At 43.1% G+C, this 22,460-nt stretch overlaps 1 protein-coding gene across 2 annotated transcripts; it reads left to right on the top strand.

Moving 5' to 3' along the window:
* Nucleotides 1-680: 680 nt before the first annotated feature.
* Nucleotides 681-22,343, top strand: nkain4.S (Sodium/potassium transporting ATPase interacting 4 S homeolog). 2 transcript variants are annotated; one of them, NM_001096659.1, is given in 7 exon segments: nucleotides 739-893; nucleotides 15,211-15,348; nucleotides 15,595-15,675; nucleotides 16,536-16,733; nucleotides 18,160-18,220; nucleotides 20,641-20,725; nucleotides 21,649-22,343. In NM_001096659.1, coding segments are annotated over 7 exon segments (627 nt in total). In that variant the 5' UTR covers nucleotides 739-839; the 3' UTR covers nucleotides 21,659-22,343.
* Nucleotides 22,344-22,460: the final 117 nt, after the last annotated feature.

The raw sequence follows: 22,460 nt of genomic DNA, 5'->3' as shown, positions 1-22,460 counted from the left end.
TCATTTTACCTGTTGGTAAGGACCCAGGGGTCCAAGGTGACCAATGGGCTAATAATTGGGGGCCCTGATAGCAGCCCTGTTTACTTGTATGAGCCTGTGCTATGCCAAGTTATAGTTAATGAACCAGTTTGAGTTTAGAATCACATCTTAATCCAGTAAGGGTTCTGCAAAGTTATTTTTCAGTTCCACAGATCTTGGCTATTTTAATCCCTCATACATATACTGCTTTGGCCTTTGGGGGTCCATTGTATTACTAGCCTGCTCTAGATATATACATAGCCACTTAAGAGCTTTCCCCATGGAACCTCTATAGGGCAATTCCCAAATTCCTTTTACATTATGTGTTTGGGACTGGCTCCCATTGGGTTGTTTTATCAGATGTGAGTCCATATGACTATGTTCCATAGATACTGGGAAATGTAGTTCAGCAGCAGCTGTGGGGCCACAGATTGAATATCCCTGTTTAATATAGCTAGCAGGGGCCCAGCACCCATTTGCAAAGCTCTGCATGGTGGCTGGATTTAACTATATAATATCTGGATGCAGCACCTGCTGTAAGAAAGCACTTCTGGCCAGACTCTTTTGTTTGGGATTCTGACGGCGTTACTCCTTTAAGAAATTCAATGCCCCCTCCCTCCCCTATCCAATGGTGAGCAGGGAGGTGAGGGGAGGAGAGAGCAGCATCCCACTATGGGACTGAGCATCTGTTCCTGCACATCACAGCTCCCCTTTGCCATACTCACATCCCAGGCAGCATGAGCCAGGAGGGAGACAGCTAGCCCAGGCGGTTGTGCTTAGAGAGGGATTCTTTGCCAAACCCATGCGCTCCATCTTAGAGGATGGCATGCTGTACTGGGAGATGCACCTTAATTCTACTCTGCACCCTTCAGCTGGTAAGTAAACCACTTACCTAATGGGGTTTCATTTATATTCAAGGGTTAACTAGCAACCCAGTCTTGCAGAGCTTGCACTCTACTTCCCTCTCCCATAGAGCTTGCAACACTGTCCTGCAGAGCTTCCACTCTGTATCAGTTACAGCCCTACTCCACAGAGCTTGCAGTTTAAATGGCTGGCAACATTGTTCCTTGAAGCTTCTACTCTAAGCCCACATTCCTGCACCACTTTGTATAGTTTTATCAAGTTTTCTCTCCAATTATCCTGTATCCCTGCCTCATGGAACATCCACTCTAATTAACCTGCACCCCTACCCAGCAGAGCTTGCCCTTTAATTAACCAATATGCCTGCTGTGCAAAACTTTCACTCATTGTTACCAACATTCCTACCTTGCACTTAAATCCACTATAAACTATCTGAATCCCATGCTCTAAATCCAACCCTGCAGAGCTTGCACTTTAATGGGGGTATGATAAAATAAAACTGCCAGTGTTGGTAAATTGGGCATGCTGGGAATGTCTACCAGCACATAGCTCTTTTGGGAGTTGTAGTTAAATATCAGAGCCAGCAGATTCCACATCCCAAAGACACTGGTTATTATTACCGGAATAAGCTACAAAGCGCTGGCCTATTAATTGTTAAATACAATGAATCAGCACCTATATATAATGTAATGTATGTATGTATGTAATGTAATGTAATGCTTTAACTGGACTACAATCACTCAATTTAACAATGCCACTGGCCCTTATAATCTCCCATATACTGAAGGGTGGGCATGTCCTTCTCTTAGTATAATGAAGCAGAACAGTTCTCCCCTCTGCCCCACCCTTATACCAGCCCTACATACAAGGTGGCAAGTGCCTATTATTGTGACACAATTCCATGTGATAAAGGAATGTGCTAATCGACTTAGTGGGTCTGCTAATTACATATGGGGATAGGGGGGTGTTCTGATCCAGTGAAGCTTTTAATAATTAATATTGCTGCAACAGATTTGCCGGGCAGAGGGCAGAGACCAACATCTAAATGTGCAAGGTATATGTAAATGTAATTGCTGTTGACCACAGTGTCCGTCTATCCTTTCCTGTTCTCTGAGTCTGAAACCATGTATCAGAAGTCGGCTCTCCTCTAGTTCATTTGGCTTCTGCTACAATGTTTCAGGAGTCAGAACCAGCAGTGCAGAGAATATAACCGGCTAGACAGCTTTCAGGAGCAGTTACATTTACACATACCTTTGGGAAGCTGCTTAGAATAATGTTTTTTTCATTGGGTGGATTCCCCTTTAATTTCTCTTTTTTAGTCCCAAGTAGGGTTGCCACCTGCCCGGTATTTTACCAGCCTGGCCGGTAAAAATTATGCTTGATAGGAAAAAACGTTAATTGGAAAAAACGGCAAGAATATACGAAGGCCGGTATTTTCTTTCCAGAAAAGGTGGCAACCCTAGTCCCAAGCAAGGTAATAGTTGCCTTGGGTTTGTATGTGTTTCTATAGGTTCCCTTTCTTCCATCAGTTACAAACAAGTTGATTGGCTCAATTGTAAGATAATAAATTCCACAAGCTGTGCTATATAAATAAAAATTACAGTATAATCATGATTTGTTTCTTTAGCCCCTACATAGTATACCCTGCTTTACAATGAGTTTATAACCCATCATAAATATCATCTCTAGAGGAGTTACAATCTAATTTGACTACTTAAGGCACACACACACATATAAGGACCAGTTATCCAAGTAGGGTGATATGGAGATAAAACCCACTTAGATGCCACTTTAGAACCATGGAAACTCTACACAGCTAGTGCCCTGGTTGTGATCAAACCCACCAGACTGTAAGAATGGCCAAAGGAGGGGGTTTGATCAGCCCACCAATAATCACATACACAGAGTAATGCCATCACTCTTTTAAGGAATAATGCTTTGGTTTTGGGGAATGAAGGATTATCAATCCTGCCGGAGAATTTCCATTGGTCAGGCCAAACTAAAAACAGTAGGAGCCACAACTATACAGTATTGGTCTGATACTGTACCTGGTTGGCCTATTTGATCATAAATCCGTTTATTAATCTTTATATATTTGTGACGTCAGCTGGTTGGTAAAGCCCTTCTTTCACTAGCAACCTGCCACTGGTTTGAATGAGAAAAATAACTCTAGCCCAGTGATCCCCAACCAGTAGCTTGTGAGCAACATGTTGCCCACCAACCCCTTGGATGTTGCTCTTAGTGGCCTCAAAGCAAGTGCTTCTTTTTGAATGCCAGGCTTGGAGGCAAGTTTTAATGGCATAAAAACTAAGTATAGTGACTAGCAGAGTATCCTGTAGGCTGCCAGTCCACATAAGGGTTACCAAATAGCCAATTACAGCCCTTATTTGGCACCCTAAGGGAGTTTTTTCATGCTTGTGTTACTCCCCAAATCCTTTTACATTTGAATGTGGCTCACGGGTAAAAAAGGTTGGGGACCCCTGCGTCTAGCCTTTGCTTTCCTCCTACTGGGTGCGATTTAGGAGCTTGCGATTATAAAAGAGGAACAGATATTGCAGATAAGATGAGAATGTCCCAGTCTGTTATTATTGAGCAACACATTCTAAGGTCAACTTTTACTGGTTATAATAACATGCTCAGCATTTTGCACCTCGCTGAGCATCTGGTGTCTCTTGCTCACTGCTGTGATAGGCTCCGCTCCTTCTGGGCTCTCAGTGGCACCAGCCCGGATAGAAATGATGAATGAGGATTTAATATAGAGGGAAGGTTTCAGCATCCCATACTGTGTAATAACATATATTGGCCTGTATTGTATAATTTGTTCTACCATTCACTGTACAGCCAATGTCATATAACCCCATCTTTCTCACAGCTCCAACCACTTCCACAGTGTAACCCCCATATCATATTTGCACATAATGTAACTATAATATATAGGCACAGATATACCCCCATCTTTCCCCCAACCACTGTCACAGTGTAACCCCCATATCATATATGCACATAATGTAACTGTATAATCTATAGGCACAGATATACCCCCATCTTTCCTACAACCACTGTCACAGTGTAACCCCCATATCATATATGCACATAATGTAACTGTATAATATATAGGCACAGATATAACCCCATCTTTCCTCCAACCACTGTCACAGTGTAACCCCCATATCATATATGCACATAATGTAACTGTATAATATATAGGCACAGATATACCCCCATCTTTCCTCCAACCACTGTCACAGTGTAACCCCCATATCATATATGCACATAATGTAACTGTATAATATATAGGCACAGATATACCCCCATCTTTCCTCCAACCACTGTCACAGTGTAACCCCCATATCATATATGCACATAATGTAACTGTATAATATATAGGGACAGATATACCCCATCTTTCCCCCAACCACAGTCACAGTGTAACCCCCATATCATATATGCACATAATGTAACTGTATAATATATAGGCACAGATATACCCCCATCTTTCCCCCAACCACTGTCACAGTGTAACCCCCATATCATACAGTATATGCACATAATGTAACGGTGTAATATATAGGCACAGATATACCCCCATCTTTCCTCCAACCACTGTCACAGTGTAACCCCCTTATCATATATGCACAAAATGTAACTATATAATATATAGGCACAGATTATTATATATATATAGATATATATATATGCCCAGAAACAAAGCTGTGTGTGCATAGACATGTTAATACACATGTGCTTATTTAAACACAGGAGCTTGGGGGTGGGGGTGGGGGGGCTGTCAGACACCAAGGTGCATTTGTACCCAGTGGCTTTGTTTGTTTAGCAGGGGTAGCAGCTACACAAAGCCAGGATCCTGGGTGGTCAGGTTGAAAGAAGGGGCTTGTGGGGGTTGGAAAATAGGAGTAGGTGGAAGGGGGATGTAGGGTCATGGTCCCCTGGGATTCCAGTTACTAAGCACCCTGGAAAGGAACTCAAAGCATGTATATCTGGTGTCTCTGATTAATAAATACAGGTTCACTTTAACCTCTGCATTACCAGGTGGTATCCTGGTTTAAGGTGCAAACTGCGACTGATATTGTATTGATTACTTGTATCTGTTTAGATTGTAAACTCATATGATCAGAGTAATATTCTAATGATCCAGGCAACCATAATGAAGACATTTGTTTACTCTGTTTATAGTGAATTTTTCTCTTCTCATTTCTCCCTCCATGCTGCCATTTCCACAATTGCCTAGCGATGGTTTCAGTGTAACTAGCGTAACTAGCAATAAATCAATTTCATTTCTAAATTAGAAGGGAAAAAAAATCAGACGATTTGAAAGTATAAAAAAATTAAGACCAATCGCAAATATCTAATTGTAATGAATGCTTACCTTCCCCTTTAAATATTTTAGCACTTGAGCATGTGCTTGTCTATTATGTTTGCCATAGACAAAAGAAAAAAGCCCCGGGGAAGTGGGAATTACCTGTGGGAATTTGGGGGTCCAGGGCCGGATCTACAGTTGCCACCTGGCCGGTATTTTAACGGCCTGGCCGGTAAAAATTATGGATGGTCCCAATGTTATTAATAGAGAAAAAAGATAAATATATAGGAAGGCCGGTATTTTTTTCCAGAAAAGGTGGCAACCCTAGCTGGATCAGATTTTGTTGGGAGTGACTGTGCATTTGGCTGCCAGGTTGGTGTCTGGGGGAGATTTTCCAATTACAAGAAGTGCTAATTTCCCTGCTTCAGGTTGCTATGGAGAATCCCTGTGTCACCCCCCTCCCTATCCATCCCTTGTCAGCCCCTCACCCCTTACATTGTTCCGCTGTGAGGAGTCTGGGAGAGAAGTGTTAGCTGCAATGGGATTAGTCACACTCTTCATTTATCTGATAATTGTATTGGGACCAGTACATGGGGCTGCTAACTGCCCCATATACATATATTTATTTGCTATATATATATATATATATATATAGTATATACTTACTGTACTACTGACAGTATAGTTGTTCACTCATCAGAGCACAAATGTTACTTCTGCTTGAATACAGTATGTAACAATGTGTAAAGTAGGAACACTGCACTTTCCTGCTTTTCTGGTATGGGGGAATCTATTTCCTGGTGCGCATCTGGCTATTTCCTTTCTGGGTAACAGCGTCTCGCCAGTATCCCACAAGGCAAACTAGATTGTTAGCTCTTTAGCTCAGTGATTTGTTCCATGGCCCAGTTTGTGCCCCTCTCCCCAACTGTTATTGTACTTCAACTTCCAGTTCTGCAGTTTGTAGTTCAATATCCATGTAATGGCAACAGTTTAGTGTCCCTTTTACAATCAAAGGCAAATGTGTGTATTTGCTCCCACCTGATTTAGGGTTAGTTCACACGAGGAGATTCGGGGAGATTTTGTTGCCTGGTGACTAATCGCCTCTTCTTCTGTGTGACAATCTCCCCGAACTGCCTCATCGTGTCTTCCCGGCACTGCGTTTTCAGAAGTAGCCCAAAGTCGCCTCACGTGGAAACTTCACACGACTTCAGAAAACGCAGCGATGCGTGTGTTTTAGCGCTTGCGTGTGCTTTAGTGCAGGCAACTTTTCATTATTGTGGACAGGTCCAGACTGAGAATTAAAATAGACCCTGCCATTTCAGGTACACAGAAGCCCAATCAGCCCACACAGAGGCCCAAACAGCCCCCACCAGCCCACTAAATACTGACTTTCTATGGGACCTTATAGCAGCCCCTCTGGCATTTGCCAGAACCCACAGATTGCCAGTCCGGGCCTGATAGGGGATGGGAAGACACGAGGAGTCAGTTCTGGGAGATTGCCGGCCAGAAGAAGAGGCGATTAGTTGCCAGGCGACAAAATCTCCTCGTGTGAACTAACCCTTATGGTTAGAAGATATAAATAAAAGTGCAGCTCTGACTGTAAGGGTAAATACACTATAGCATGGCTGGTTAAACAAACATCAGCTGTACGGGCAGCAGCAGGCAATTTGTTCTGCAACAACAGAGAAAATAACCAGTTTGGGCTGCACAATAGACCCACCAGATGGTCCTGCTGCCTTGCTTGTAATTTTTTTATGTTTTGCAATTAAAAATATTCTGGATTATATCCCAGTTTAGGATAGGGACCCCAGCAAAGCACAAAGCCTGGGGACCCATCTGTGAGAAAAATGCGATGCCTTCCAGCTGTTGTTTCAGGGCAACTCTCTGGTGACACAAAGACTAGAAATATCTGTGCGTTATTACACTGTATAGTAATATATCATTATCCATTGCTTTAGATGACTAGTGCTGCTTCACAGTGTTTTATAAACAGCAGCACAGTCAGCCCCTGCTTAGTGGTTAATACCACCAGACAGACCAATAATACAGTATATGAGCATTGCAGCCCCTATTGTGGTTAATACACCCAGACAGACGAACAATACAGCATACACCCCAACTGTACCGTTTATAGCGGGACAGTCCTGATTTTTGATAGCTCAGCCCACAGTCATGAATTATTTACTGAAATGTCCCGACTTTCTCTTTGATCTGCTGCACTGGTCATCCAGAAAAAGAAACAAAGTTTCCGACTTAATTGACTTTTGGCAGAGAGCCCAGAATAGATACTTAGATATTTTTGTAACAGTTTAAGATAAGAAAGTCCCTTGGTAGAACTTAGACTCACAGCTTAAAGGGCAAGTCACCTTAATTTGCAAAACTGTAATAACATGTAAAAACCGCAGAAATGTGTTCAAACTTTCATAACCTGCCAAATTTTGTAAAATGAGCATGGTAATTAGGGGGTGTGGCCACACAAATGGGCATGGTCGAAAAAATTTAGCGGCAATTCTTTTTGGCCCTATTTCTGTTCCCAAAATGTTGCGAGGTATACAGTATATGAGCATTGCAGCCCCTGCTTTGTGGTTAATACCCCCAGATAGACCAACAATACAGTATATGAGCATTGCAGCCCCTGCTTTATGTTTAATACCCCCAGATAGACCAACAATACAGTATATGAGCATTGCAGCCCCTGCTATGTGGTTAATACTCTTAAGACAGACAAACAATACAGTATACAAGCACTGAGGCCCCTGCTTTGTGGATAATATCCTGAGACAGACCAAACATACAGTATATGAGCATTGCAGCCCTTGCTTTGTGGTTAATACAACCAGACAGACCAACCATACAATATATAAGCCCCTGTTTTGTGGTTAATACCCCAAGACAGACCAACAATACAGTATATGAGCATTAAGGGCTCTGCTTTGTGGTTAATACCCCCAGACTGACTATTAATGCAGTAAATGAGAATTGTAGCCCCTGCATTGTGGTTAATACCCCCAGACTGACTATTAATACAGTAAATGAGAATTGTAGCCCTTGCGTTGTGGTTAATACCCCCAGACATACCAGCAATACAGTATATAAGCACTGAAGCCCCTGCTTTGTGGTATCTACCCCCAGACAGACCAACAATACAGTATATGAGCATTAAGGCCCCTGCTTGTGGTTAATACCCCCAGACAGACCAACAATACAGTATATGAGTATTAAGGCCCCTGAAGAAATGATGGTTGATCCCAATGTTATTAATATGAAGATAAATATATAGGAAGGCCGTTATTTTTTTCCAGAAAAGGAGCCAACCCTAGCTGGCACAGAAGCCCAAAACATAATGTACAACATTCCTAGCCTACTTCTTTAGTTAAGCTTTAGGTATCCTTTAAGACAGACAAATAATACAATATACAAGCGCTGAGGCCCCTGCTTTGTGGATAATACCTTGAGACTGACCAACCATACAGTATATAAGCATTGAGGCCCCTGCTTTGTGGATAATACCCCAAGTCAGACCAACAATAGAGCATATGCATTGTGCATATAAGCCACATACGGGGCAGTAGTACAGGACAGAAGTTTTGTGCATTATACCCGTCTCCTGCTTAAAGGGATGGTTCACCTTTAAGTACATTTTTAGTATAATATAGAATGACCAATTCTAAAAAACTTTTCAATTGGGCTTTATTTTTCATAGTTTTTTAATGATGTGCCTTCTGCTTCTGACTCTTTCCAGGTTTCAAATGGGGGTCACTGACTCCATCTAAAAACAAATGCTCTGTAAGACAACAAATGTATTGTTATTGCTATTTTTATTACTCATCTTTCCATTCAGACCCTCTTCTATTCATATTCCAGTCTCTTATTCAAATCAATGCATGGTTGCTCGGGTAATTTGGACCTAATACATTTCTTTACATGATAGAGAGCTGTCCCAAAATATCACTCTCATACATCATATTAAAAGTTAACTCAAATGTGAACAACCCCTTTAAGTTGCTGGTTCTATATGAATAAGCGATGATAATATGAGATTGCTTTAAAGGGCATGTAAAGGCAAAAAAATTAAATCCAATTTTTACTTTCTTTAATGAAATAGAAACCTATCTCCAATATACTTTAATTAAAAAATGTGTACCGTTTTTATAAGAAACCTGTTGATAGGAATTGTCAACAGGTTGTGCTGTGGATAGGAATTGTCAGTGTCACGATCGCCGCCCAGAGCAGGTCCTGGAGCTCCGGGTGGCGCGTCCTCCCCTGCCGGCGTTGCTCCCAAAATGGCGGCACCCATGGCCGCCACATGGGTAGCGGCGCCGGCGCGATGACGTCAGCGCGCCGACGTTGGCGCAAGGACGCCAATGACGTCACAATGGCGCCAAATTCAAAATAAAAACGCCATCTAGACGCCAGAATGGCGCCCAAGTATAGGAATACATTTCTTAAGTGTTGCCTAGGTTTCCTGTGAGCTGATATTGCTAATCCTGTTCCTGATTACTTATCTTGACCCCTGCCTGGACTTTGGACTTTGCTGTTATCTGCCTGCCCCTGAACTCTTGCCTGGATTCTGACTACTCTTTGGATTAACCCTTTGGACACCGCGACCTTGCTCCCTCAAGAGGGCTTCCTCCTCGATCCTGACTACCTCCCTGGAGGGATCTCCCGGCTCCCTGACAGTCAGATGGTCCCTAACTGCTGAGCAGAGAAACAATCATACTTATGAACAGCAGGGGGAGCCCCCACCTTACTTCCCAGCCATGCAGAACTCAAGCAGCTTTGTCAATGACGATCCCTAAGCAGCCCAGACCACACTGAGCATGTGCACAGTCTTAGTCTTGCAAAGATGTTTAACAAAGTTACAAGATGGTGACCCCCTGTAGCCATCTTTGAAAGCATAAATTATTTGTTTGATTAGGCTTGTGGTGCAGTAAGTTCATGTTTATATTTACTATACAAAATACAGCATTTCTAGCCTTATTTTATTTTAGACTTTACATGCCCTTTAAGCATATTACTCCTGATAGACAGCAGTGAAGTTTATGTGCCTGTATATGGAAATACCAGGCACATAACCAGCAATACTGATTTGTTCGTATAACTCCCAGGCATAGATGCAATTGAGTAAATGTGCACTAATTTGAATATTTTATCGCCACATTTTACCCTCAGAGAGTTCAGGAATATAGGGCATTGTTTTGTGCATATTACCTATACCCAGGCCAACAATACAGTGTATGATGGTTCCCTTGTGTCAGTATAAGTGTCACAGTCTGCGTTCATTGCCCCTTAACAGCCATTATCCCTAAATCTGCATTTGATTTCTCTTTAGACTTCCTGTGATCCATGCATCATGCGTGATTTGTCTATAGGGGCCCTGTTACCCGTAGTCATGCAGAACTAGTGGCCTTTCTGTCCTGTATGGATATTTCCCAGGGGAATGGAGCAAGCAGATTGCATTGTTGCCTTTGCCAGCATGTTTCAGAGCTGGGGGATCCCGCTGCTCATTTAATATGGCTAATTTCTTTGTTTAATTCTTCTAATGATCCCTGGGATATAAACTAGAATTAGCTGCAAGGCTAGAATTACTGGCTCTTAATGCCTCTACTCATCTTAAATTTATAGCACAATAAATGTAGGGTTAGTGAACTTAAATAACGCATAGCCTTTTTTAGGTGTGCAGAATAGTAGCACTTGGCAATCTAAAGGGCAACACCACATTATACCTCCCAACATTTTCGGAAATAAAAGAGGGACAAAAAATTTGTCATGCATACATTTTTTGACCACACCCCTTAATTACCATGTTCATTTTACAAAATTTGGCAGGTTATGAAAGCTTTAACATATTTATGTGTTTTTTTTTCAGTTATTATAGTTTGTTATTGTTTGTAGTTTGCAAATTAAGGTGAATTGCCCTTTAAGCTAGAGTCTAACTTCTCCCAAGGGACATGTTATCTTATATTGCTACAAATACTTATTTGCTTATCTCAAAATTGTTACAAAGTATCTTAGCTGAACCTTGGGGCTGTTCTGGGCTCTCAGCCAAAAGCAAATTACGTTAGAAACATTGTATCTTTTTATTGCTGTTCAGTGCAGAGAAAATCAGGACTTTCCAGTACAAACCAGAGACTACGGGTTGAGCTGTCAAAAGAGGGACTGTCCTGCTGAAAACGGGACAGTTGGGATGTATGCGCATATTCCCAGGGATTTCAAGGATAATTAGTAATTTGGGATGTAATGCTACTCCATAATTGCAGGCAATTGTGAGCTTCTGTAAGCAGTTTTCAGTCTGAAAACTTTATATGTTTGGGTTATTCCCAGGCTAGGGAATAGAGCGGCAGGATTTTAGGGGGGCGGCATGCTACCCAACCACACCCACATTGGTTCAAAAACACTGGGAATGTGCTGGAGATACAATCATTTTTTAAATTTCCTATGCGCCAATCCCCATTGATGATGAACATTTGCACAAATAAAGGGGAAGGGACAGGGGCGACGAAAGACAGTGGGCCTAGGGGCACCCACTATGTAAATCCGGCCCTGGTTATTCCATATATTTTCCCTTTAAATAAACAGCGAAGATATCAGTTATTGTGTGCCCAGAACATTCCTTCCCTGTATATTTGTAATTACACATATGGGAGGGAGGTGCCATATTGTTTCCCTTACACAGTGCAGTTTGGGCCGCCATCAGGGGGTACTCCTGTACCGGGCCTGAAGGGGGGCCCGGCTGTGCTGTACTTTTTTAAATAGCCAGGCCCCCCTTGAAAGCGTCAAAGCCATGCCGCCTCTTCCGCAGTCCTGAAACGCAGACCAACCAAAGCCGTGAAAAGACCCGAAGCCATGAAACGTGCCAAAGTTGAAATCCCGAAGCCGCAAAAAGACCCAAAGTCATGAAAATAGCTGAACTTGAAGTCCTGAAGCTGCGTAAAGACCCAAAGCCACGAAAAAAGCCTAAGTCTCCTGAAGCCGCTAAAAGACCAGAAGCCACAAAAAGACCGAAGTTGAAGTCCTGAAGCCGCAAAAAGACCCGAAGTCATGAAAGGAGTATTAAGTTCAGTTCTACTGCACGCCAATGTGTGTTGTTTTATCTTTTTAAACCCCTAGCCAGCAGTGTATTATTTGAATACTCTATAGGCCCCTGCCACCAATGTTTTTTTTTTAAAAAATATCCTTTGGGGCCCTCAGTGTTTTTTTAACTTGTAAGGGGGTCCCTGGCGCCAATGTTTTTTTTAAAAAAACTTTTATGGGAGGACCTGGCTCCAACTTGTTTTTTAACTTATGGGGGGCCCTGAACACCAATGATTTTTGAAAAACTTTTATGGGAAGCCCTGGTGCCAATGTTTTTTTTAACTTGTAGGGGGGTGCTGACCACCAATTTAAAAAGAGAAGTTTTATGGGGGGCCCTGGCGCCACAGTTTTTTTAACTTATAGGGGGGGCCCTGACCATTAATGGCTTTTTATAACTTGTGTGTGGGGGGGGTTAGCACTGATGTCTGTGTGGTCTTTTAACTGTGGGTTGGGCATGATCTGGGGTGGGGCTCGGGGGCTGGGATGGGCAGCCATGGGCGGACCTCGTGATTTCTAATGATTTTCCTGAGTGCAGCACAAACATACTTCCATGCCAAAATCCAGTCTGTGTGCCTGCACTCGGGCCAGTGTAATGGCTTTGGGTGCAGGCACATTGCAGGGGCTGATTTCTGGCCTCTGTTTATTTGCAGACAGAGATTCAGCCATGTCTGGCATAAGCCTAAAGGACTGCTCAGTGTATGGCCATCTTAATTGGTGCATCAGTGCAGGGACATGAACGCCCCATGTACTATGGTACTGTAGGTATCAGTAACCCCCAGGAGTGTCATGGTAAGTTAGAATTTACACACAGAAAATTGTGCCAGGGAGCTTTGGGTTTAACTGCAGCTATAAAGATAAAATAATGATTGACATCCCTGGTACCACAACATTTTGGCACTGAGCCCTAAGAGGAACAACTGGCTTGATGGATTAATATTGGCACAGAATATTGCACCCTGTAACCTTCCTGCAGCTCCCATCTCATTATATGGAAACCCCTAATTTCATGCTGGAGTTAATATATTGGTTGCCAGGCTGTAAAACTGCACTTAACATCTCTGGTCCAGAAATGCATCCAAACGGGTGGGGGTGGGAATGTTAGTCCTAAAGCATCAATCACACATGACCTTTGGTGCCATGCAATGGATGCTGGGACATTGAGGGACCCCCAAGGAGTGTTACCATAGCAACCCCAGCAGGTTGCAAACCAATTAAATACAGCAGTGGATAGCTGCAGGTATCTGCAGGGTGAGAGAGAGAGAGAGAGAGAGAGAGGCATGTGGAATCTGGGACAGTGATTAGCTCCCCCCCAGAGAAACTATTTAACTGTATAATATGCATATAGGCACAGATATACCCCCATCTTCCCCCCAACCACTGTCACAGTGTAACCCCCATATCATATATGCACACACTGTAACTATATAATATATAGGCACAGATATACCCCCATCTTTCCCCAACCACTGTCACAGTGTAACCCCCATATCATATATGCACATAATGTAACTGTATAATATATAGGCACAGATATACCCCCATCCTTCCCCCAACCACTGTCACAGTGTAACCCCCATATCATATATGCACATAATGTAACTGTATAATATATAGGCACAGATATACCCCCATCTTTCCTCCAACCACTGTCACAGTGTAACCCCCATATCATATATGCACATAATGTAACTGTATAATATATAGGCACAGATATACCCCCATCTTTCCCCCAACCACTGTCAGAGTGTAACCCCCATATCATATATGCACATAATGTAACTGTATAATATATAGGCACAGATATACCCCCATCTTTCCCCAACCACTGTCACAGTGTAACCCCCATATCATATATGCACATAATGTAACTGTATAATATATAGGCACAGATATACCCCCATCTTTCCCCCAACCACTGTCAGAGTGTAACCCCCATATCATATATGCACATAATGTAACTGTATAATATATAGGCACAGATATACCCCCATCTTTCCTCCAACCACTGTCACAGTGTAACCCCCATATCATATATGCACATAATGTAACTGTATAATATATAGGCACAGATATACCCCCATCTTTCCCCCAACCACTGTCAGAGTGTAACCCCCATATCATATATGCACATAATGTAACTGTATAATATATAGGCACAGATATACCCCCATCTTTCCTCCAACCACTGTCACAGTGTAACCCCCATATCATATATGCACATAATGTAACTGTATAATATATAGGCACAGATATACCCCCATCTTTCCCCAACCACTGTCACAGTGTAACCCCCATATCATATATGCACATAATGTAACTGTATAATATATAGGCACAGATATACCCCCATCTTTCCTCCAACCACTGTCACAGTGTAACCCCCATATCATATATGCACATAATGTAACTGTATAATATATAGGCACAGATATACCCCCATCTTTCCCCAACCACTGTCACAGTGTAACCCCCATATTATATATGCACATAATATAACTGTATAATATATACAAAACATAGTATATAATATAATTCCCCCAGCCACGCATACTGTAACATTATAACCCATGTAGCATAAATGCACAAAATGTGACAATAATATAAACCCTATTTGTATAATATATTTGATATATATGCTTGCTCCTTAGCACTGCTTCCTTGCCAGGATTGATGCTGGTAAGGATTGACAGAATAGTGATGAAATCACCCTGTATTAGGCACAAGGGCATGCAGACAGGATGATTGATCTGGCAACAGTAGAACATTGAGGACACAGATATAAATCATGTTTTAGTGTCTAGACATTTCAGGACACAACCTTCAGCTGAACCCTCTGGCAGTGATTCCTGGCTACAAGCTCATCCTAAGAGACATAGCTCAGCATCATGGGAAGATTAATAAAGTGTAATACCACCATGACCCTTCTCTTTCTATCTTTCCAGGTAGCTGCACTTGAGCGCCAAGTTTTTGATTTTCTTGGCTACCAATGGGGTCCTATTTTGGCCAACTTTCTACACATCGTTGTCACCATCCTAGGCTTGTTTGGGACTCTGCAGTACAGACCCCGTTATGTTATTGCTGTAAGTACCTCTCTCTCCCAATTGCCTTCCTCACATAGGCCACAGTGGTGTAGTGTTGGTGAATTAAAACCCCCTCCCATTAGAACCATTTGTTACCCTCTCCATTATTACTAGGCAGCAGGGATAGTAGGATTCAGTAGAGATGGTATCCCAATACCCAAATAAAAATTGACCCTTCTGTATGACATAATGTATTATGGGAAAATGAAAGGGTATGAAATCTGTCCCTTTTTTTTCATCTACCAGTATACCATATGGGCCGCCATCTGGGTGACATGGAACGTTTTCCTTATCTGCTTCTACCTGGAAGTAGGAGATTTGAATAAGGTAAGAATAGGCATCATCAGAGATGCTGGAAGTTAAGGGCCACAAAACACAGGGTATATATGGGAGAAAGAGAAGTGTTCTAGGGAGGGGCCCTATGATTGTAATAGGGAGGATTCATATGGGCAATGGGAGCATAGAAAGAGGAATTATTGGGAGGGTTATATGGACCATTTGGGGGAATTCTATGGGCAATAGGAGGAGTAATAGGTAGGGTTATATGGAGCAATAGGAGGAGTTGTAGAGTGGATTATATGGAGCAGTGGGCAGGGCTGGATTTGGGTTCAATGGCAGACCTAAACACGCCCCCTTACGTCTCAGGTGTGATGTCAACACTTTGTGCGTGTGATGTCACTTCCATGTGATTCCTCAGCTCCCCCTACCCCCCCACTCCCCAAGCTCCGTCACCGGATTTCCTATGGAAATTCGCAGCAGAGGGTGGGGGGATTTTAAAAAAATAAAAAAAAACTGGAAAAAATAGGCACCCAACGGCTGGCCCTCAAAACCGTGCCACCCTAGGCACAGACCCTTGGGTGCCTTAGTATAAATATGCCCTGTTGTAGAGCAGGTTATATGGAGCAGTGGGAGAACTTATATGGTGGGTTATATGGAGCAGTGGGAGGAGTTATATGGAGCAATATGAGGGGTTATGTGGATCTATAGTAGGAAATATAGAGAGGATTATATGGAGCAATAGGAGGGGCTAGAAGAAAGGTAATACAAAAGAAAGAGTGAACAGGTGGTGAAGTGCAAATGTTGTGTGAGTTTGTGTGGAATCGCCTAGATAATGTTTATAGATTTAGAATATACACATTATAGTATAGAGACTATGCCTGTTAAATGACTTGTGTTCCTCTTCCCAGGAGAGTGATCTCCTCTCATTCCACGTGTCCCAGCACCAGTCCTGGTGGAGTGAACATGGGCCTGGTTGTGTGAGGAAGGAAGCCCCCGTGGCTGGAGTGGCTGGACTGGAGAGCCACTCCTATGTTTCTGTAATCGGCTGCTCAGTCGAGTACCAGTACATCGAGGTGATGCATAGTGCCCTGCAGATTCTGCTGGCGGTGAGTTCAGAAGCCTATAGAGAAGGAAAGCAATGTAGGAGCTCCCACTTCATATACAGAATATTCCATAAGTGCAACAAGCTATACCTTCATACTATACCCATGGGGAAGGAAATGGCAGCTCTCTCCCATATGTATAAATACAAATAGACAGAAAAGTAATGTTTCATAATGGTTTGTACATACAGTACATGAAATAATTGCCTATGCATTTGTCTAATTAAGGTGCAGATATCAAACAGACACTTTGTACTAGCTGGTTCTTTATCTAATGGTTTCTGTGATACTCTGGATGTGGGGAATTCTTCTATGCCCTGCATTTGCCTATAAACCTGCTGAATTATTCACAGATAATTGGCCTAGTGCTGCCAGCTATATCTACACCCCCAGCCTCCTCTTGGCTTTGTGAGTCTCCCTGCCCCCATCCCTTCTACCATTTTTGTGCCAGTGTGCAGCATCTATCAGATCATCACAGCAATACTCCAATTAGCATGTAACTTCCACCGTCAGCCCCAGAGCTATCCGAAAGCTAGCAATCAGACCTGTAACTATAAAGTTAGCCGACCTCGAAACTGGGGGACAGACTGGCCGGATCATGGGTATTGCTGGCCAAAAATCCTTCCTCCCCAGCTAAAGTCAAAAATCTGTGTACCCGCCACATCAGGCTTTGTCGAGTCATGAAATAACATCACTAAGCACTATTAATCATAATTAATAAAACTATGAGACTATGCACCCAATATAAGCATATAATATACAGTACATTCATGTCTATAGTGAATAAGTACCCCTTATTGTAAAATAAGGATACTAGGTAGGGTTATATGGAGCCAGTTAAATGATGAGACCATTTTTGAGTCCTTTGTTATTCCTATGTAGAGATAAGCAGGGACTGATGAGACTAGAGGCATTGGGTTCTGATTACTGGAAGGAGGCTGCTGATATCTGATCTCCCTTTGGGCCCCAGTGTGGGGGAGACTGAGCCTCAAGCAGTTTCGCTGCCCTTCTGTCTGCACTTCCAGTTCCTGCAATCCTTTCCTAGGGCAGGAATTTCTCTCCCCACCCTGCCTGACACTGACTGATACTTGCACATTCCTCAGCCCCTGCCCACTCTCCTAACGGTGGGGTCAGGAATTCTGGGAAGAGGTATGTGTCCCTGGGGTGCTTGATTAGCATTATTTGATCAAGACAATGCCCTTGAAAAACACAGGCAATAGTTTCCACTATCAGGACCCCATTTCCCTTTGCTGCAAGGAGATTCAGCAGTCTGCTGGCCTCCTGGTGCTGAACTGTAACTACCATTATTCCTACTAAAGGCTGCTGGGGGTTCTAGAGTGAGGCACCAAGAAGCACATGAGTCCTACTGAGAGTCTGATCTTTACATATTTTGTCAACCAATCAGCTGACACTTTTCTATCTCTTGCAGCTCCTGGGATTTGTGTATGCCTGCTATGTCACCAGTGTCTTCACAGAAGAAGAGGACAGCTGTAAGTACCAGGGTCTTTTGTGATGTGATATGCCCTCCTTAGAGGGAGAACCTCTGATGATTGGGTGTTTCTCTATTATGGGAATTCAGGGAGTCCAAGGAGGGGCAACTGGGATTAGAGGAACAGTAACACCAAGTATTTTAAATGAATGACAATATAATGTAGTGTTGCCCTGCACTGGTAAAACTGGAGTGTTTGGTTTAAAAGCACAAATATAGAACAAAACGTTCTGAAGAATCCCATTGTGTACTACAGAATTTATCTGGTATCTGCAGGCCTGGATTAGTTGCAAGGCCACATAGGCCTGGGCCTAGAGCGGCATGCTGCCCAGACGCTTTCTGGGGAGCACTGGGGACGCGCAGCTCCTGCAATTGCTCACTTGCGCTCGGGAAGAGGGGGTAGTGCGGGCACTCGGACCACACAACCCATGGGTGCAAGGACCGTACGGCTTAGGGGCAGCTGACAAGGAAATCCGGCCCTTTTAATTTTTCCAGCTTGAATGGCTGCCACCATGGCTACACCTCAGCTTGTTTATATAAACCATAGAAGAGTTTCTGAAGCAAACACACCAGTTTTACCAGTGCAACACTACATTGTGTGGGACATTCACTAAGATTCGTGGTTGCGCCAGGCGTAACTTCGTTGCACTTCGCCAGGCATAGTTTCGCCAGCACTCCGCAAATTCACTAAAATCCGAAGTTGCACTCAGGGGTAGCGTAAGATTGCGAAGTTGCGCTAGCGTTGATTCGCTAAGCGAAGCGAAGTTAAGCTAGCGATGGTTAATTTGCATACGGCGCCAAATTCTAATTTCAATGGAGGTATATGTAGCAGCACTACAAATGGCTGGGAAACCTTCAAAACATCAAATAAAATTTTTATTTTGCCCTACACATGTGCCCACTGTATAGTTAAGTTGCCATGAGTTAGGAAATGTAGAGGCGAGGGAGGGGAGCCCCAAACATTTTTTCGATCTTTTTCAGCCTATCACCCATAATATAGAAAAAACTTTTTTTGAAGAAATCCCTATCTACTCTATTGTGCTTCGCCTGGTCTGAGGTGGCGAAGGAAGTCTAGCGTAAAAGGTAGCGTTCAGAACAATGCGCGCGTTAGTGAATTTGCGTAGTTACGTCCGTTGCGCAAATTCGCCAAGCGTAAGGGTGCGAAGTTACACTAGCAAAGTTACGCCAGCGTCCGTTAGTGAATTTGCGAAGTAACGAAAATGCCCAACGCTAGCGAATTGACGCTAGCGTTAGGCGCTTCGGCGCATAGTGAATTTGCCCCTATATTTCTATTACTTTAAAACATTTCCATTTTTTATTGTTACTGTTCCTTTAATACCTGGCTGGGGAATATCAAGCAAATATAACAGGGCACCAAGAAGGAAAGATGGTAACACTAGGGAAAGCTGGAATCAGAATGGCAAGATGGAGACAGTTGGACTGTCACTTGGACAAGATGGAGAGACCATAGGAAAGTATGGAAACAGTAGAGCAAGATGGAGGCAGTAAGACAATGTGGAAACTATAGGGCAAGAAGGTGAAAGTAGGATGTAATGGTGAGACCAAAAGAAGGTTTAGACAGTAGGACAGGATTGATACTTTAGAGCAAGATGGAGTCAGTAGGATAAGTTGGAGACAGCAGGGCAAGATGGAGACTGTATGGCAAAATGGGGAAAGTCAGATGTGATGTGACACCAGAAGTAGATTACCAGTAGCTGAAAGAAAAAAGGTTGAACAATACTATTGTAAATAAAAAATACAGCACACTAAATCCTTTTTCTTCCAAGGCCATACCACAGCTAAAAAGAGCCCACACGTAGGCTCAGACAAAGATGTTCCACACTGAATCCATATCTCAAGGATTCTCACACTTGTCTCCCTAAATTAAATATTACAGGTTATTTGTGGTGCCACTATTTCTCCTCATACCAGGGAACAAAGGCAACTCCTATACCCAGTTCCTTTCATTAGCAACCCTCCTCCAAACTGTCTTTCCGTTTCACCCACCATTCCTGGCACACAGGGCTGGGAGTGGAATCTGGGTCAGTCAGCTGACACCCAGAGCACCGTGTAATCCTCTCACCACCATGAATGACTTTCCTGTTGGCTCAGCACTCATCAGCACACAAGGGGTTAATGCACAAGGACCCCCCCAACCATTTTTATACACAGTATTAGTGTTTGTAAGATTTCCATTTATTCATTTTGGTTTCAGTTTATTTTCACAAATTATTTTTATTGTAAAAGAAGTTTTGATCATTTTTCGTTGTATTTGTCTGGCATTTGTTTTGTCATGTTCCATAACCCCCTTCTTTATATATATTCTTCCTGCACATCCTGTATCCTCCCCTCCTACACTTTCTGTACCCTTCTCACCTGCACTCCATTCCGGTTTTTTTTTTTTTTTTTGGTTTCTTTCAGTTGATTTCATTGGTGGATTTGACCCATTCCCTCTGTACCATGTCAATGAAAAGTCCAACCACCTGCTAGTCAAACAGACTTCCCTGTAAGTATGAGTGTGCCCTAGTTCTCTGCTACTGGGATCCGGCACCATTAGCCCCTGAGAAGGAAAAGGCATTAGTTTATATACAGTGTTGTGAAACTGTCCCCTCCCAATCTGAGCTATGTGTAGCAGCACCAGGATTCCAGGCATCATAGATTCTGTTCTTCCCTCATTTATAGTGACAATTCCCTCCCTTCACTTGTGATGCCCCTTACAGCATGTAGTGGCATCTGCCCCTGCCTTGGGCCTCCTGCTGTACCCACAAAATAAATAATGAAATTTAAACATATTGGACCAGGTGCTCCCTGTGCCAAATGCCAGTCACTGTCACCGACCCTGCATTTCTTGGCCTAGAATAACCATTAAAAAAAACTGGCATGGGTGTAGCCTTTGGAACAGTAGTTACTACTAAATAAAATATCCCAGTCCCCCCAAGTATTCTGCACATCTTTGTTTGGGGCCCCTGTGAGATTCTGTCTCTGGGTTGTTGGCTGGAAAATAAATGTCCTAGAAGCAAAAGCCAGCAAGAAAGGATTTATCGAGCTTCTAAATGAACTGACCTCTGCTCATTAGTGTAATTAATGAGGATTGATCTCCGGTTTAGAGCAGGCTGGTATTATGGGTGGTGAAGTCATTAGATAAAACAAGGGAGCTATTGAATGGCCTGATGGTAGGACTTATGAATGGGGAAATAACCCACCATGCCCAAAAAGGGAGGGCGGAAGAACACTTGGCAGCAATTCAGGCATATGGAAACCAGAAACTGATCACCCATCAGATGGGTCACAGAAGGATAAATGCACTCATGAAGAGTGGGGAGCAGTTGGTTATGGGTTTAGGACTTGCTGAAGTCAGCAGGGTTCCATGCATCAGGTACTCATGAAGCTCAGCTGTGCAGCAGTCCTAATGTCTTTCTCTTCCCCCAGGCCGGCGTAAGTGACCAATGCCGTAAACGAGGAAGAGGATTCCTTCTGCCGATGTCCATGGACCCACAGCAATAATTAATCTTTACAGCAATTGTGTTAAAGTATGGGTTACAAGTAGCACCAAAGATCTGTGCCCATATCAACAAGCATCTGTGCCACTCCCAGCAAAGATACTGTGTCCTGCCTTTAGTTCGAATTCCACCATAAAGTGTGACCAACTGAAGGTGACCGCCAAAACCGGTTTGTTGTGATCTACTTCACCAGACCTGTTTTTAGTGTTAATACAATCGCTGGGCTCCAGGCCCTTACTGCAGAGGAGTGGGACGTTAGAAGTTAAATGTAGTGACATAAGTAGCAGCAACAGCAAGTGGAGCAGTGCAACCTTACATCGATCTATGGCTGAATGGCCCAGTTCCCTACAGAGAACCAAGGGCTGGAAGAATCTGGCTGATACCACATGGCCAGAGCAAGGATTAACATGACTTTTCAGACAGCCCCTGTGCCAAGTTATATATGTTCTACACTATGTTGTCCATAGGATGTCTGCTCTGTGGTTTATGGAGACGCTGTGGTGCTATTGGGGAGGGTAATGTTTGTGTATCCATGTGCAGGGTCTGTACCTGCGGTAAGCAACACATTTTTTCTGTGTTAGTTTGATTTTATTCCAAATACAATTTTTATAAAGTGCTTTCCCACGCTTGTCTTTATCTTCATACTTATTTGGTATAGCAAGGGGCTGGCCCTTGGGGTACCCCTAATCCATTGACCCAGGTCTGTTTACAGCATCTGCAGAAAACTTTAAAGCCGACAAC

The sequence above is a fragment of the Xenopus laevis genome, chromosome 9_10S (genome assembly GCF_017654675.1).
Source record: "Xenopus laevis strain J_2021 chromosome 9_10S, Xenopus_laevis_v10.1, whole genome shotgun sequence".
In the NCBI taxonomy this organism is placed as follows: domain Eukaryota; kingdom Metazoa; phylum Chordata; class Amphibia; order Anura; family Pipidae; genus Xenopus; species Xenopus laevis.
This window is presented reverse-complemented; position numbering and strand designations above follow the sequence as displayed.

What these genes read in the sequence shown, in the direction of transcription:
- nkain4.S (XM_018237626.2), top strand. Translation starts at nt 840, where the DNA reads ATGGCATGCTGTACTGGGAGATGCACCTTAATTCTACTCTGCACCCTT. An exon ending in GACCCCGTTATGTTATTGCT is followed by an intron (nt 15,349 to 15,594) that starts GTAAGTACCTCT and finishes TTCATCTACCAG; the next exon opens with TATACCATATGGGCCGCCAT. An exon ending in AAGTAGGAGATTTGAATAAG is followed by an intron (nt 15,676 to 16,535) that starts GTAAGAATAGGC and finishes TCCTCTTCCCAG; the next exon opens with GAGAGTGATCTCCTCTCATT.